At 35.3% G+C, this 17431-nt stretch overlaps 1 protein-coding gene across 1 annotated transcript in view; it reads right to left on the minus strand.

Moving 5' to 3' along the window:
• The window catches only part of LOC107866086 (caffeic acid 3-O-methyltransferase-like), a 30480-nt gene extending 23957 nt beyond the window's left edge, over positions 1–6523 (minus strand). Inside the window, exons 1-3 of the mRNA XM_047408688.1 lie at positions 6439–6523; positions 5640–5770; positions 5439–5489 (exon numbers count right to left, since the gene is read on the minus strand). Of these exons, the coding sequence (XP_047264644.1) occupies positions 5439–5489; positions 5640–5770; positions 6439–6523 (267 nt within the window). The remainder of the gene's footprint in view (positions 1–5438; positions 5490–5639; positions 5771–6438) is intronic.
• Positions 6524–17431: the final 10908 nt, after the last annotated feature.

The raw sequence follows: 17431 nt of genomic DNA on the forward strand, positions 1-17431 counted from the left end.
AATTTGTAAGCAACATCACAACACAAAATGCAATCACAATTGTTGCACAAGCACAAGCACAAATTTCAGAAACATCACAACACCAATCAAACATTAATAAATGTAGTCACAGCTGTTGCACAAGCACAAACACAAATTTCAGCAACAATAAACTTACAGCTGCTTAATCATTAACCAAAAATGAGTGTAATTACATCTTGTTGCCAAAAACATTTACAAGAAGATCACTACTATTAAACTAATTACATTTACAAAATACAGATAAAGCTGCGACCAATAAATTGTTTTTAAAGCAGTCACAGCTGCCAACATTAGTGCACTACCAAAAACATAGTCTTAAATGCAGTCACAGCTGCCAACTTAGCTGCCAACATCAGTGAACTACCAAAAACATAGTATTAAATACGGTTACAACTGCCAATATTCATACAAGGGAAACTATCAGTCTACACCAACTTCTTATAGAGATTGAACATTGAAGCTTTCTTGACTCAAGTGTTCAGCCTTGGACCTTGTTTCCATTTGTTTTTGTCTCTCATTTCTTGTAGTTGCCTGAATGTTATATCTTTTTTTCCTCTCCATTTCACTCCAGTTTTTGGTGTATATTCAATATTTCCAATCATAATTGTTGAAGACTTGGTAGTTTTGAATCTCTCACTAGGCATTCAGGCTTCTCAAATGAAGAAAGTGTTAACATTTATATAAATTATAGTAAATAAAATTTAGATAGTAAAGGGACCAATAGTAAATGAAGTAGTAACTTACATTAAGAATTATGCATCCACTTTGTGTGTGAATTATTCCCATTCTAACCATTCTAGGTCTACCAGTGTACGCCCAAATTACAACTCTTTTACAAGAGCATAAGCGTTCGTTGTCAAATATATAACCCAAATAGGTTGGGGTCAAATCCCATAGGGAATATGGTGTTGATTAAGTTGTATGAAGATTAGTTGAATTTTAATCATTAATTTTCGTAAAACAAAAAAAAGGGAATTTGATTTAGCTCACAAATTAATGGCTTCAGTTTAACAAGATGAGATATGTATGGTAGTATTTGAATTAAGAGAATAGCAAGCTAGGGTTATGTCTACCTTATAGTTTTCAGTACTTTCTAACTATGGGCTTTACGAATTCATACATGCATCGTGCTTATAGAGAAATGTATTGTATTTAATAACATAATCCTAGTGTTTCTCAACCATCAAGGACTAAATCACTTTAGTTCTCTCGAATCAAAAGTGTTTACAAAAACAATACGAAATCTCCAAGTAGTTAATCCTGTTAAGGCAGTAACATATGAAATAGGGGTTGGAAATCCTATTTTCTTGTCACTACTCTCTTTTCTGAACCCTAACCTTTCTATCAAACAAATTGAGTTTTAAGGCACATCCTTTATGTTTGCAACCACGAGAATTCAAGATAAATGAAGAGAGTGTGATGTAAGTAGATCAATGCATAAAAAATTCAAAAAAACAAAGTAATAGATTGTATGTTACAAGGCTTCCATAACCCTAACTAATAAACTTAGCTACTCATGAGTAAAACGGAAATCACAATAGAAATATTCATCATACCAAAAAGTGAACCCAATTTTGGTGGAGAAGAAGGAGTTGCGTTTCTCTCTTAGTGCTAAGCCGCCACTCTCAGTTCAAAAACAATACAGAATGATGAATAATACGTGACTTTTCAGCATCAAGTAGTTTTAATAACTTTTCCCTCATAATTCCCTTCTAATTCCCTAGACTAACTCTAAATGACAAATTAGTCTTGGACATAGTTTTTAGGCACCACATTTGGTCCAGACTGCTACTCTCTCTTGTGTCATATGTCATCTGCATTCCATAGTCCCATTATGTTCCCATCTACCTCATTAATATCAGAAATCATGCTAATCACATCGGTTAGCTCAATTACATAGAAGTAGAGTAAAAACTTAAGAAACTAGGCACTTTGTCCTCCAAACTTTGCTAAAATATGGGTAAGTTATGATGCTTAGGCATATAAATACACCAAAGATCACCACCCCATACTTAAAGCTTTGTTTTTCCTTGAACAACTTATCCATTTATGCATACTACATAAGTCTTAACACCCACAAAGGAAAAACAAGATGCTCAAATGGACTCACACAACAATTATGAACAATAAGTCAATTCATGGATCATTACTAGAGACAACCTACCCTTAAGAATAGACTCATTAAGTTGGCAAATTCATGCATACTATTTAAGCAAATAAATCATATAAATTACCCAACCTTCATCAACCATGTGCCCTCACAACAAAAAAGTTACCCATAATCACTCACAATCATGCAATTTCTAACAAAATGGGTACAAGAATCAAGTTGCGCTGACTCTCAAAAAGAATTCTCAAATTACAACTGATGACCATATTCTTGCCCTTATTTTAATGCTCCACTAATATCAAAATGCTAAGATTAGGATCAAATAGGTCTTTTACGGGTTGTAATGCAGGCTAAAGGATGGGTAGGAACTATTTTGGCCAGAAATAGTGACTATCTTCCCTAAGCGCTTTAATACACTACATTATACAACTAAGACCAATTTCTAACAACCAATTTACACCACTTTCATCTATTCATATCTTTTGTTTTCACCCCATCCCATTAAACTCAATTAATAACACTATGGAGGGAGTATACAATCCTTTTAAATATTTTTTTTATTTTTTTTGCACCCATTTCACGTTATGCACCCCTATGATAGCCACCCTTAACTTAATTGATTTGCCTTAGTTGAGGTACATAATGTCCAAGAAGGACCAGGGCCAAAATAGGTTCATTGTAACATGTCTGGGATAAAATTTAAAACTTTTTCAATAATTTTTGCTACTCCCAACCACATCAATTGCTCACGCTAATAACTAGACTTTGGGGAATCAATTTCACTTTTTTCCTCTTATTGTCAAACTCCTAACTCAAATTGATTTTACAGTAAAGTGCTTAAGAGTTTTTGGATCAAATTACGGTCTATTAAAGAACGGGTTAGGCTACATATGAGGCTAAAAACAGAATAAGATAAAGGCTCAATGGGGCTAGCTAAGATAATGTGCAAAGGTAGGTCAAAAGAAGACATGAACAATGGTTGTTAAAGAAATGCCTAAATCATCTCCTAAACTCACAATCTTTATTTCGCCTTGCACACATACTAGAAAATTTCTAGCATCAATTGCAATAAGAAATATAAAATAGTCTTACACACTCATGGCACATGGTCAACTCAATTAAGAGCATTATATATTCTTGACCCAATAATTAAATGAATTCAAATAAAACTAACAATCTCAACAAGAGTCACAACTAGAGCCTAGGTGTTTCAAATGTAATGATCCATCACATACTTATGTTATAATGTCATGTGATCCACAAGAATAGTTACATGCAAGTAAATGACTAATTTTCTCTTAAGACGGTCGTCATCCATCCATCATCGAGAAAAGCACCTAATTATGACTAAATCAAACAAACATCTAACAAAAAACAAAATAAACAAAATAACTAATCCTATCACAAAAATATACTAAGGAGAAGGTCCTATTTTCTTACAAAACAAGTAGCAAAGTAACCAGCCACCCCACACTTAAGCTAAGCATTGTCCCCAGTGCAAATAACAAGATAAAGAATCTGGATAGTAGTACTCCTCATCCATATTAGGAGTCATTCCACCTGCATGGAGATCATCATCTGAGCCATTTTTTCTTGAAGATGAAAGATTAAAGAAAGAGAGTGGATGTTATTGGGTTTTGAAAGTTTTAAAGAAGCTTATCGAACAAAGAGTGTGTTGAAGGCATGGTTTTATGGTGAAATAAGAGAGAATTTGGGGATTTAGTTGAAGTTGGAGTCTATTTAAGGAATGAAATTTGGGTCGGGTTGACCCAGTTTGAGGTTGAGTGTTGTGTTGAAGTGGGTTGGGTATGCGATGCACAATGAATGGCACATGTTTAAGTGTGCGTCGCATTTGGCATCGCACAAATAAAATAGTGAGCCTATGCGGTATGGTTGGCGTCTCACATGTTATCGCACAAGGGTAAGTATGTGGCGCCCAAGTCATCGCCTACATTAGATAATGCGCCGCACAAATGATCACCTACCTTAGGCAGTGAACTTATGCCTTGTGTTAAGTGTCACATAAGCCATCGCCTAACCATATGTGTGCGTCGCCTAAGGTATCACACAAGTTGAATTAAGCGCCGCATAGGCAGTCGCCAACTTAAAATAGTGAAGGTGTGAGGTTGGGTATGCGATGCATAAGCTATCGCCTAAATCAAGGTGTGTGCTACACGGCCTGACGCTCAAGTTGACTTAGGTACCACACAATGTAATGCCTATATGAGGCAGTGAGCTTAGGCTATGTCTTAGGCAATGCCTTTGCCATGGACTATGTAAACTTGGGCACCACACACCCTGTAGTACACTTTAACTTAGATGCCATACACCCCATTCTTCATATAAAGCATTGACAAAGGTCCATACCGGAACTTTTGAAGTCGGATTAACATAATTCGAGTTACAACTCTAACATGAATCATGACTCGAGCCTTAACATTTGACCAATCCAACTTAGCTGTAATATTCCCGTTACTCCTAAACTTACCACCATTTATATGGCTCAATTCCAAACTGAATTTGGTACCAATAACCTCCTTGGTACTTCATGCACCTACACTTAATCATAAATAATTAAAAATGATTAGAAGGATGGGTTTCCTCCCACCAAGTGCCGCAATTTTGGCTTGGCTCTTATTTTTGAATTTTTATTTAACATGATAAAATGAGAATAAAATCATGGGTTGTCTCCCATGCAGTGCCTGATTTAACATCGCGACACGACTCGATTATCTTGACTACACAGGCTTCATCAAGATACATTGATGATACCATTTGTACCTCATCTTCATAGAATACATTAACGATCAAGAAAACACTCATCTTCTTTTTTTTTTTTAATGGATTTACACACTTCAAAACTAACCTCTTTCCCGTTGAGCCTAAATTTCAGCTTATTCAACTCTAGGTCAACTAACACTTTCCCAGTTGCTAAGAATGGCTTGTCCAAAGTTATGGGTACTTCAAAGTCCACTTTGCAATCAAGAATTAAAAAGTCGGCAGAAAATATAAAATCGGCAACCTTTACAAGTACATCATGTAGAATCCTAACTGACCTTTTCATCGATCTATCCGCCATTATAAGTCATATGTTTGTAGGTGTGGGGTCTCCCAAACCCAACTTCTTATAAATAGCTAGCGGCATTAGATTGATACTAGCTCCCAGATTATATAAGGCCTTAGCAAAATCAAGAGACCCAATAATACAAAGGATGGTGAATGCTCCTGGGTCTGCCTTCTTCTGCACCAATGACCTTGTAGAAATAGCACTACAATGATAGAGATTATCCACCAATTCGTAGCTTACCGCTCTTTTCTTCATCACAAGATCTTTCATAAATTTACCGTATCCTGGCATCTGCTCAAGTACTTCAACTAAAGGCACATTCACTGTCAATTGCTTCAACATAGTCATGAATTTGTTAAACTTTCCTTCATCTTCTTTCTTCTTTAATCATTATGGAAATGGGGATGGTAGACTTGGGATTTTAACTGGAGTAACTTTTACCTCCTTCCTTATGTCTTGCTCCACATCACTAATATGCTTCAGCTTAGGTGGTTGTTCCACTTCTGCACTCTTCTTTTCTGAACCTCCCAACTCTACAGGCACCACTGAAGATTCATCAACTATCTCCCAATCTATTTTGACCATATAAGTATGAGAGGATGCTCCCAATCATTGACTAGATAATATCTTACTGCTTCTAGTGGTAATAGTCATACACGATCCATTAGTCCTCAGATTCCGAACTGTATCACTTAGTAGAGTCCTATTCTGTCTTTGGTTGAATGCTATGGATAATTGGCTTATCTGCTGCTCCAGTTATTTAATAGCAATTGAGTGTGAATTTACTAGTTGACTCATGGAAGATATGTCACCCTTCATCGTAGTCACTCCAGAATTGGTCGCCTCAACTCCCTTTAATAGTTTCTCCATCATGTCCTCCACAGACATTTTTCCTGAACTGTTGGTAGCATTATCATAGCTTCTAGGAGATACATACAGTCCACTTCTGTCACTTTAATTCTTCCTATCTACTTGATGGTTCCAACCTTGGTTTCTTTGACCACCATTCTGGAAACCCCCTGGTTATGCAAGTAGTTAGCCTCTTCCTCGGTATTTGATTCAGCTCTCTTACCGTGGAACCCCACAATTTTTACCTTTTCTACATTCCCTAATAGAAAATATTTTGTGAGCAGATCCATATCCTGATCACGCTTCTCTTCTCTACTACGTTGCTCTACTGATATTACACTAGACCCAGTATTACTTGCTACCACAAAATCTCTGGTATGTCAAGCTCTACTTGTCTTAGTCATTCTTTCTAACATGTTTCCAACTGCAGTAAAGGTGATCTCAATAAAAGCTCCTCCTGCAGCATTATCCACCATTGTTTTTGTAAATGAGTTCAAAAATCTGTAGAATGTTTCCATCAATTGTTCATCAGTTATCTTATGGTTTGGGCATTGAGTCAACTTTTTTTTAAACATCGCCCAAGTCTCATGCAAATCTTTATTAGCCAATTGCCTAAAGTTGTTGATCTCATCCCTCAACTGTAACATTCTAGAGGGCAGAAAGAACCTTTCTAGGAAAGCTCCTTTCAATTTCCTCCAGTTTGTTATAGAATCAGGAGTCAGCTCATTTAACCACATAATCGCCTCTCCAAACAGAGACAGTGGGAACAATCTCAAATGGATAGCATTTTTTCCCACTCCAAGATTATCAAATGACTTACAAATATTGATAAAATTCACCAAATGTAGATTTGGATCATCACCAGCTAATCCACCAAAGAGTCTTTTCAAATTCAGTAGCTGGATCATAGTACTAGTGATGTTGAATTTCACCCCAGGAGTTAGTGGTGTTAGAATGATTTCCCCTGTAGCTCCAGCTCCATCTAAATCATCCTCATCATTGTCAATATCAAACTGTACAGCTTGGCGGTCTAGTCTTCTTCTGAATAGATAATTTCAATTTACAGGTGCAACTACTCCCGCCGCATGCCTCCTATTAGTCGGGTCAATTAAATTATCATATACCAGGTCCTTTTCATCTAGATTAGGTACCCGACCTAGTTATCTGCATTCTGTTGATTTAATTAAGCATTAGCCAAAGTGGCTAATCTTTCAGCTTTCTGTTGGTTAGCCATTCTTTCAATGAGATGAGGCTCAGGATTGAAGGGTAATAATGGTTCTCCTAAACTTCTGGTTCATGGCATAAATAACAATGATCCAGTAACGAACAAAAATAACAAATAAACATAAAATAAGGAAACTTGACTAACAGTCAATTAACACACATAAACTCAATGACAACTGTATTCCTCGACAATGGCGCCAAAATTTGATACGCCCAAATTGTAACTCTTTTATAAGAGCGTAAACGGTTATTGTCAAATATATAACCCAACAAGGTTGGGGTCGAATCCCACAGGAAATATGGTGCTGATTAAGTTGTATGAAGATTAGTTGACTTTTAATCATTCGTTTCTGTAAAACAAAAAAAAGGATTTGATTCAGTTCACAAATTAATGGTTTTAGTTTAACAAGATGAGATATGTGTTGTAGTATTCGAATTCAGAGAAATAGCAATTTAGTGTTATGCCCACCTTGTAGTTTTCAATACTTTCTAACTATGGGCTTTATGAATTCATACATGCATCGTGCTTATAGAGAAACGTATTGTGTTTAATAACATAATCCTAGTGTTTCTCAACCATCAAGGACCAATTCACTTTAGTTCTCTCGAATCAAAAGTATTTACAAAAACAATACGAAATCTCCAAGTAGTTAATCCTGTTAAGGTATTAACATATGAAATAGGGGTTGGAAATCCTATTTTCTCATCACTACTCTCTTTTCTGAACCCTAGCCTTTCTATCGAACAAATTGAGTTTTAAGGCACATCCTCTGTGTTTGCAACCACAAGAATTCAAGATAAATGAAGAGAGTGTGATATAAGTATATCAATGCATAAAGAATTCAAAAACCCAAAGTAATAGATTGTATGCTACAAGGCTTCCATAACCCTTACTAATAAACTTAGCTACTCATGAGTAAAATGGAAATCATAATAGAAATATTCATCATACCAAAAAGTGAACCCAATTTTGGTGGAGAAGGAGTTGCGTTTCTCCCTTAGTGCTAAGCCACCACTCTCAATGCAAAAATAATACAGAATAACGAATAATATATGACTATTAGCATTAAGTAGTTTTAATAACTTTTTCCTCATAATTTCCTTCTAAGTCCATAGACTAACTCTAAATGACAAATTAGTCTTAGACATGGTTTTTAGGCATCACATTTGGTCCAGACTGCTACTCTCTCTTGTGACATATGCAATCCGCATTCCATAGTCCCATTATGTCCCCATCTACCTCATTAATACCTGAAATCATGCTAATCACATCGGTTAGCTCAATTACATAGAAGTAGAGTAAAAACATAAGAAACTAGGCACTTTGTTCTCCAAACTTAGCTAAAATATGGGTAATTTATGGTTCTTAGGCGTATAAATACACCTAAGATCAACCAGCACAGTAAGAAGAAAGAAAATAAAATATTTAGTATAAGGTAAGCATAATTAGTTTACAACACACATATTAAATAAAATACTTTTTCTGTAGAATCCTTTGGTCTACCCCTTCCTCTTCTAGTTGAACCTCTCCATTTTCCAATAGTAGATGTTGTACTTGGACCTGCACTTGAGATTGCACTTGGACCTGCACTTGGGACTGCACTTGGACCTGCACTTAGGAATGCAGCAGATAAACTTGGGCCAGGATTTGCATTAGTGCCAGCAGAAGGTGCACCTGTTGGACATTTTCTTTTGTTGTGACCCTTGCTATGGCAAGTGCTACATGGCATCTCAATCCCTCTCTAGGACAACTTTTCAGTTTTCTTTATGGTTTCACCTTTTTTTTCTTCCTATTCTTTCTAGGACTACTTGGCATCTTCCTAATAGGAGGTGGCATAATAGAGATATTCTGTGATTGTGACCACATCTTCATTTTCAAAATTGGTTGAATGAAGAAACTGTATGTGTTTATGTAAGTTTCTCTATTAAACCAGTGAGAGATGTAATTTACTGGTTCTAATTTTTTATAGTGAAGAGCAGCCACTACATGAGATCAGGGTGTACCTTTCAACATTCATGCTCTATAACTACAATATTGTCTAGGAAGATCCACAATATGCATATATCCTCTATCAAGCACCTCATACCCTGTATCAGAATTTCATTTTATGCTTCACTTCATAGACCTTGTTGTATTATCATTTAGTACTTTCATAGCCATTGGAGAAATGTCACGGATCCAAGTATCACAAAAATCCTCATCTGTCCCATTCTTTTCATTATTTTTAACCTTGTCTCTTCTAACATTGTAATTATTGTCTTGTGCCTAGATCCTAATATCAAGGTATTAAAATATTCTGTCATGTTGTTGTCTACAATTTCACACTTTGCTCCAATGCCAAAGTAAATATTACTCCATCTCTCTAGATTAAAATACATCAACTTATCTAGTATCCCCCCCCCCCCCCACAAAATTTTCATATAACTAATGTTGTCCCTAAGCTCAGCCTCAAAGGTAGATTTTGCACACCTCCAAAAACATTTTTTCTTCTCAATACCTCTACGTATAGCATTTTTTGACTAGTTTGCAAGGACATGCCTTGCATACATTCTATGTTCAGCATTTGGTAAATATTCAGTTACAACAATTTCTAATCCCTATAAGAAAAACAGAAATAGAAACAGTTACAGCAGAAACATAAACAAAACTAAAAACAGAAGCAAAAACAGAAATTTCTGACCTTTTGCATGTTTGTTATCACTGTCAAATCTATCCCATCTCCCAGTTGAAGATCTTCTTTTACAATCATGATAAACTAACTCCAAATGGTCTTGTTTTCAATCTCAACCATTGTCCATGCCAGTGGTAGCATTTAATTGTTACTATCTTAACACACATCAACTAGTAACTGTCCTTTTGTCACTCCTTTTAAAAAACATCCATACAAACCAGTGCAGTTCCTACAACCAGCTAGGAATGACTTCTTCATTGGATCAAAACATATGTAGAAGCCTTGAACATTTTTCTACCATCTTTAAATATTTCATCATGAAGTTTCACTACACGTGCACTACCTGGATTTGATCTTAACAACTCATCTCTATAATCTAAAATTCTCTCAAATTCTAGATTATAATCACCCATCAGTTCTGCAATTACCTTATTTTTAGATCTCCTACACATTGTTCTTCCAACATGTAAATTCAGTTCCTTCTTAATAAGCAGATGAAACTCAAAAATTCTAATATCTAGTTGTTCTTTTATTCTCTCATTGAAGTGGCTGGCTAAGAACTTGGTATTACAAAGTATGTTCCTATTGGTGGGATCACACTTATGAACTGGATTGTAGGTCTTCACAAAAAAGTTCATGGACCTAGAATCAATGCTACTATAAAGAAGCCATGGACAACCGACTGTACACCTAACCCTTACCCTTATGGGTTTATTAATACATTTTTCAATTGTAACATGTTAAGCAACAACATATTTAGTAACAACACTCTAAATTCATTAACACTTTCAAAAACTAGTCCTAACTCCCATAACTTTCTGACAGTCTGGTTTGAACTATATACAACTCTATTAACTTTTTTCCTCCTTCCGGCCTTATCTCTATGTTTAACCTGTTCAACTTTATCTTCCTCATCAGTTACATCATTTGAATCAATTTCAAAGCTGGCAGCTTTATCGGATGGGTTAAAAGGTTCATCACCACCTAACTTATCCTTCAAACTATTTCTATCACCGCCTAGAAATTCATCACAGCCAGCATATGGTCCCTTTCTTCTAGCTCCAAACTTAACATATTCAGGAGTTACTGGTCTCTCTCCTCTCTTTCTTCTTTTTATTTTCCTCTTTCATTCCCTAAGACCACTTAAATCTTCATCCACATATTCATCCATATCACTCCCAATCTCTACACCTCCATCAATAGATTCTACATATGAATCTACAACAGATTCAGAAGGTGCAGCAGTAGAACTAGTAGGAGCAGTAGTAGAAGGTGTAGTAGGAGAAGATACATGATCTACATAAGGACGAGCAGCAGCAGCAGTAATAGTAGAAGATACATGAGCAACAGGAGAGGGTGCATGAGCATCAAGAGGAGGAACAGGAGGAGAAAGAGACCTACGTGCAGTAGGTTGGACAAAATGAGGGGCATCTTCACTATTTTTAGATGCTCTGTCAACACTCCCAATGTCATTTTTAGTGTATTTATTAAAAGACACACCATTTTACCCCTCCATATGCCCTTACCCATCACTTACAGATTCCAAAAAATATGGGGCCAACTCAGGTTCAGAAACCATGTTACACACAAAAGTTTTCAAAAATTTTCCATTATCCAATTTCTTTAAAATCTTAATTGTTCCTTATCTGACCTGATTTCTGTTAAACTAGAACACATAGGCAGTCTAACATATAATAAGCATTGTCCCGGATCATAACCTAAATACTTCACATAAATCCCAAAATTCAAAATAAGATAGCCTATCTACATCAACATCTAAAAATTCAGTAACTTGTCTACCATCATATCTTTTTACTTTTTTCCCTTCACTTTGCCCTTATTAAGAACTCCACCACGGTAAACTCTCAAAATGATCAGTTGAAAACTCATTTTAAAAACCTGAGATCACTGACCACAAAAACACAATAAAGATACAAGCCTCACATATATGAGCAAAATATTATAGTATTTATGCAACAATTACAAGTCTCAGAGGTCATATTATTACATATTGAACCATATACACAAATTTCAACACATTAATTTTGAGGATACATGAAAGACGGCAAAAAATCCTAATTCAAATCACAAGTAAAAAATCAAAATATGAAACAATTATAAGCCTCGGAGCTCATATTATTACACATTGAAGCACATAAACAAACTATAACACATTAATTTTGAAGCTAATTTAAAGACAGCAAAAATTCCTAATTCAAAACCCTAGTTTAAATCACAAATAAAATCAAACAATTATAAATGTCATGGGTTATATTATCACATACTGAGCATCTAAATAAACTAAAACAAATTAATTTAGACAGATTAAAGATAGCAAAACCCTAACTCAAAAAACCCTAGATCAAATTTAGGAACAAAAACAGATCCTAGATCTACTATATTTAGGAATGAAAAAAGCTAATCTTAAAACTGAAAATCAGTAGTTCCTAGATAAATGATTGTAACCCTTAGTGTTTATCCTAAATCGTACCACCTTTGTTGAAATCAACTGAATCAACTTCAAATAAAAAGAGATAAAAATAATTTTTTCTTGTCAACAATGAAAAACACAGCAAACTTAGTGTTTATCTCTTTTATCGGGTTTAAATTTTCTAATAAATGAAAACAAAAGCGAGGTGAAGGTTCTTCAATTTTGGCTCATATTTCTCCCATCAGATTGGGGCTTTTCTTTTGGCCATTCAATTTCATCGGGGGTAGGGAAAAAAGATAGGGTTGGGTTGGGTCGGGTTAGAATGGGTTAAAATAGATGGGTCGGGTTAGGTTTATTTATATTTAATAAAATAGGAAAAATATATTAGACACGTGGCATCACCACAGAGTGAGTGGAGTATACTCCACTCATTAAAATTGGTCAAGGGTGTCGCGGGGAGGTAATAGTTCCATTTTTTTATAGTTTAGGTGTGTAATAGGTCATTATGATAGTTTAGGTGTGACCTAGACTTTTCGTGTATAGTTTGGGGTGGAAACGATGACTTTTTTCTTTTGAAATTTAAACATCACTTCTTATGGCATGCCATATGATGATATAGTTGGCAGTTGGCACTGATGTTGGGTGTATTTATGCATTCTAGCCATGCTACTTTAGCCTTTTTAGCCTTGTTTTGAGGATAATTCATGTTCTTAGTGTGTTGATAATGATATAAATAAGCATATAAGTGTCCAAGTATATGTTTACAATATTTAATAATGTTTTGAAAGAAGTTTTGATTCAAATTGATCATCTAGAATTCAACAGAGAAAACTAGTGTGACTAGCTTAGGCTAGGCATTTGTCTCATCTATCTTGTTGGGTTCTAACATGTTTAATGAGTTCATAAGGTTGTTATAGTGCATTTATATGTGAAAAAACTTTATTACAATGTTCAAGGGTCAATTGGATCAAAACAAGAGTGAAAACAATGAGCTAAAGATCAAAGTGAATGAAGCCTAGTCTGAGCTCATGTTTCTAGTTCATCGTGTTGGATATTGTGTTGTTTTGAGCTAAAATTTTTGTGTTTAATGCTATAGACTACTTTTTTAATGGATTATGATGATATATGAAGGATATACAAGCTTCAAATCAAGTGGAAACAACTTAAAAAGTCTTGGAATGGATCACGGAAGCACAATAAGCTACTTGATGCCAATTTTTACACCTGGAATGTCTAGGGAGAGTGAGGGAATGTGTGAAGGTTATTTACCACTTGAAGAACTTAAAACGGTTTAGAAGGCACCAAAACAGTGAACCAAGGTGATATAAAGGCGACTCCTTGCCTGGAGAGGCACTCAAACTAGGGCGCAGCCTTGCCCAGAGTGGGGCTATAGACAGGGCGGCACCCTCTCCACTCCTGGGCTCAATAAATGATAGTTTCTAACTCCAACACGGGCTTGGCTTGCTTCTATACTATAAATACATGTTAGATCACATTTTTACATACTTTTGGATATCTTTGGACAATTGGAGTCTGCTCTACACATTATTTAGGGTTTTATTTTCTTAACTCTAGTTTCTTTCATGGTTTGTATCATCAATCCAAGGGATTGGATGATGAATATTTTCATTAAAGGCTAAAACTCCTTTTCTAGGGTTGAGGCAAAGATTATGACTACTTTTGTTTTGAATTAATTTTGTTTAATTGCTTATCATTATGGTTGTTTGTTTATTTTTTATTTAATTATTTCGAGGATTAATTACCCTTAGAATACATGTACTGTCAACCATATGATCTCGAGAGAGGGAATAGGGATATAGAACATGGGGAATAGATAAAGTATGGTTTTTATTTCTTTATAAAATAAGGAATTCACATTAGCATCTAGGATAGGGATGTACTTAGAAGCCTTACTTGATTCACACATAGGATGATAGTTGTAACATCTCGCAAAAATTGCCCATGTGTTAGCTCGTGGTAATATACTCTTAGATTTAAATGACTAGAATTGTGTCAAAGAAACTTAGTCTCATTTTTGACATCCAAAGTGAGTAAATTTTAAACCATATATAATTTCCCTAATTTCGACTTTTTATCATGTGAAAAATTGAATGAGCTTTCCATCGATATAAGATTCGCCCAAATTTGATGACTGAGCAAGAAGTGATGGATAATTTAAGTTCTAGTCATAAAACATCGTCATTTTGAAGCTTGGCGCATCGCAGAGAGGGCCTATTTAGAAATTGTCAAATTCTAGTAGCATAGTACGATTGTGGTGCATCGCGCTGAAGTTTCAGGTCCCAACCAGTGGGACAACGTGATGGCTCCGCATCGCGGTGACCTTAAGAATCCCACTCATCAATTTCTAGTGAGCCACTGTGATTGTGACGCATCGCGGTGGCCCATAAAATCAGGCTTCCAGTTATATTTTTATTTCATCTCATTAAGAGTATATTGGGTATTTTCCACCCCCTTATGAGCCTAAATATGGGATTTTATCCCAAAGACACCAGAATACATTCACAATCATCCAAATTACTCAAGAACACTCTCCAGGGTTCCAAACTAAAAACCCAAATAACTCAAGATTTAACTGTGGGTTTTCAAGATTGATTGAAGATTTGGAATCCTCAAATCGTAGGCTTCAAGAATCATCCATCAAATTTCTAAATTGAGGTACGTGGGGTTTATCCTAAAAATGCATGGGCTTGTTGAAAACACTTAATTATGATTTAAAGATTATAAAGCATGAATTTGTTAAAGGGGTTAGAAATCCATGATTTTTATTATGCTTTATATATGTTATTGATATTGTTGTTTTGGCCTTTAGGCCTCATCCCCTTAAATTGATTTACAAGTATATGTATATGTATGAAATTAAAATTTAAGATTTGTTTGAGAGCACAGGTTATGAAGTCCCTCTCTTGTGATAAATTCAAGTTTATGATCTTATTGTGAATGATTTGAAATGCATGATTTATGGTTTTGAAACTAGTTTTCTCAATACCGTAGTATTTGAGCATGATTTAGAGATTATGAGAGGGGGTTTCTTGATATAATTACACCCTTGTTTTAAATGAGAAAGAGTTGCATGTGATTGAGAAATTTGACATAACCACCTTGTATTATTGAAATGTTTGACAAAGAGAGTTCCTTGCATGTGTTTACCTGAGGTTTGAGAAAGACTTTCTTTGAATTAATTTATTGATATGGTAGTCCCAAACTTATGTTTGAAAATAGAGATTATAATATGTTATTAATGGCTCAAAGAGGTGACTTGAAATTCAATGGTATGACGATACCATAAATATGTATGACATAACAGACTATGTTTTCAGAATATATTTTCAGAGAATGTATGCTTTAAAGAGTAAAAAATGGGCTAAAAAAGGGTTAGGTTGTTACCCGAAGAGGGCTTTAGTTCAAGTAACTCCTATCCTAAAATCATGATTTGCTGATCCAGGTATATTATTTTACGTTGGCGATGGTCGTGTGGCATAGCAGAGTCAGAGACTCCAGCCCTTGTGGTATACTTGGGTTGGAGCTTCCCCGCCGAGTCAATGGAGGATTCCATATAGCCCATGGAATTTCAAAGTTGTAGGGTATACCACCTAGCACAGAAGTAAAACAAAAAGTGTCACAGAGTTTAGATGATTTTACAGAGTCTTTTGAAAATGCCCATGAGATTTCTTACTATCTGATATGCTTATGAACTATTTTAAATTGATTTCATATATGTTGAATATAAACTAGTATTTTGGATCTGCTCTACATACCAGTACATCTGTATTAACCCCCTACCTCCCAGGTTTAGAGGCTCAGTCCAAGGGTCCGGTTAATCAGTAGAGTATTCTAGAGAGAAGCGATTCCTTCAGTAGTAAGCCTTCTTTGTTCTAGAAGGCTTGTTATTTTAGATTATGTTATTCCATTGGTTTGGTCTACTGGGGGCCTTGTCCCAGTTTTCAGAACACTTTAAGATGTAGTAGAGATTTCACAGACTGAGTCAGATCTTATTCAAACGTTTTAAATTGTAATTTTCATTCTCATGTCTTGAAACTCAAAGTAAATAACCATGTTTTCATATCAGATTGTATTTCCTCATATTCTCTTATTATATGAATATTGTGCATGACTACCAGATAGAGTAGGACCTTCAGGCCTTCATAGTTCAGGATATCCATCATGGCCAGACCCTAGTTCGGGTAGTGACAATAGCTTTAAAACACTTAATAAGATTATTGTATCCCCGCTTAACAATGCAGTTGTAATATCTAAATTAGATAAAAGTTTAGAGGTCGGTATACCATAATCATGCAATTAACCCTATGAATCAATAACCAAGATAAGCTATTTACCGAATGAAGTTCAATAACATAGTAGATTGTTCGTAAGCCTTAACCCCGGGCTTCTATCCATTGATTGTCCTAAGTCATTACTTTTCTGCATTAGTTTAGTTTAATTTTAGTTTATAAACTTTCTAAATACTTTTGGTTACTTTCACTCAATTGTTAAACTAGAATTGGATAGTTAGTTAACACAAGTCCCTGTGGGATTGATACTTGGCTTCTTGAAGGCCACTTTACTACTGGGTAGACCACGTGCACTTGCGTGTCTTGGGTGTTGTCTAGTTTTTGGTACCATTGCAGAGGACTTGATTTGTAGATTGGCAACTTGTAAATAGTTTAGTTTTTGTAGGGTTTTTTTAGTTTCTTTTATTTCTCTTTTTATCATACTTCTTAACATGGCAGCTTGGGATAGATGTTTTTCAAGTGATGACGGTTCTTATTATTTTTGTGGGGGACTACATCATGTGGATTATTGTCCAGATTTTAATGGAAGTGCATGGACATGACCTTGCAAATAGTGTTCTATCTGTGGAGCATATTGCAACTTGGTGTTTGATTTATGGTCAAAGTGGTCATACTGCAGCTATGTGTCCTGTCAATCCAGATTCAGAATTGTTTGTGGGCAATGCTGAAAGGCAAAATTATATAAATAGCTACAATCAAATGGAGTAGAATCAGCCACAAATCTAGGCATGGAACAACCAACAACAA

This window comes from Capsicum annuum, chromosome 3 (genome assembly GCF_002878395.1).
Source record: "Capsicum annuum cultivar UCD-10X-F1 chromosome 3, UCD10Xv1.1, whole genome shotgun sequence".
In the NCBI taxonomy this organism is placed as follows: domain Eukaryota; kingdom Viridiplantae; phylum Streptophyta; class Magnoliopsida; order Solanales; family Solanaceae; genus Capsicum; species Capsicum annuum.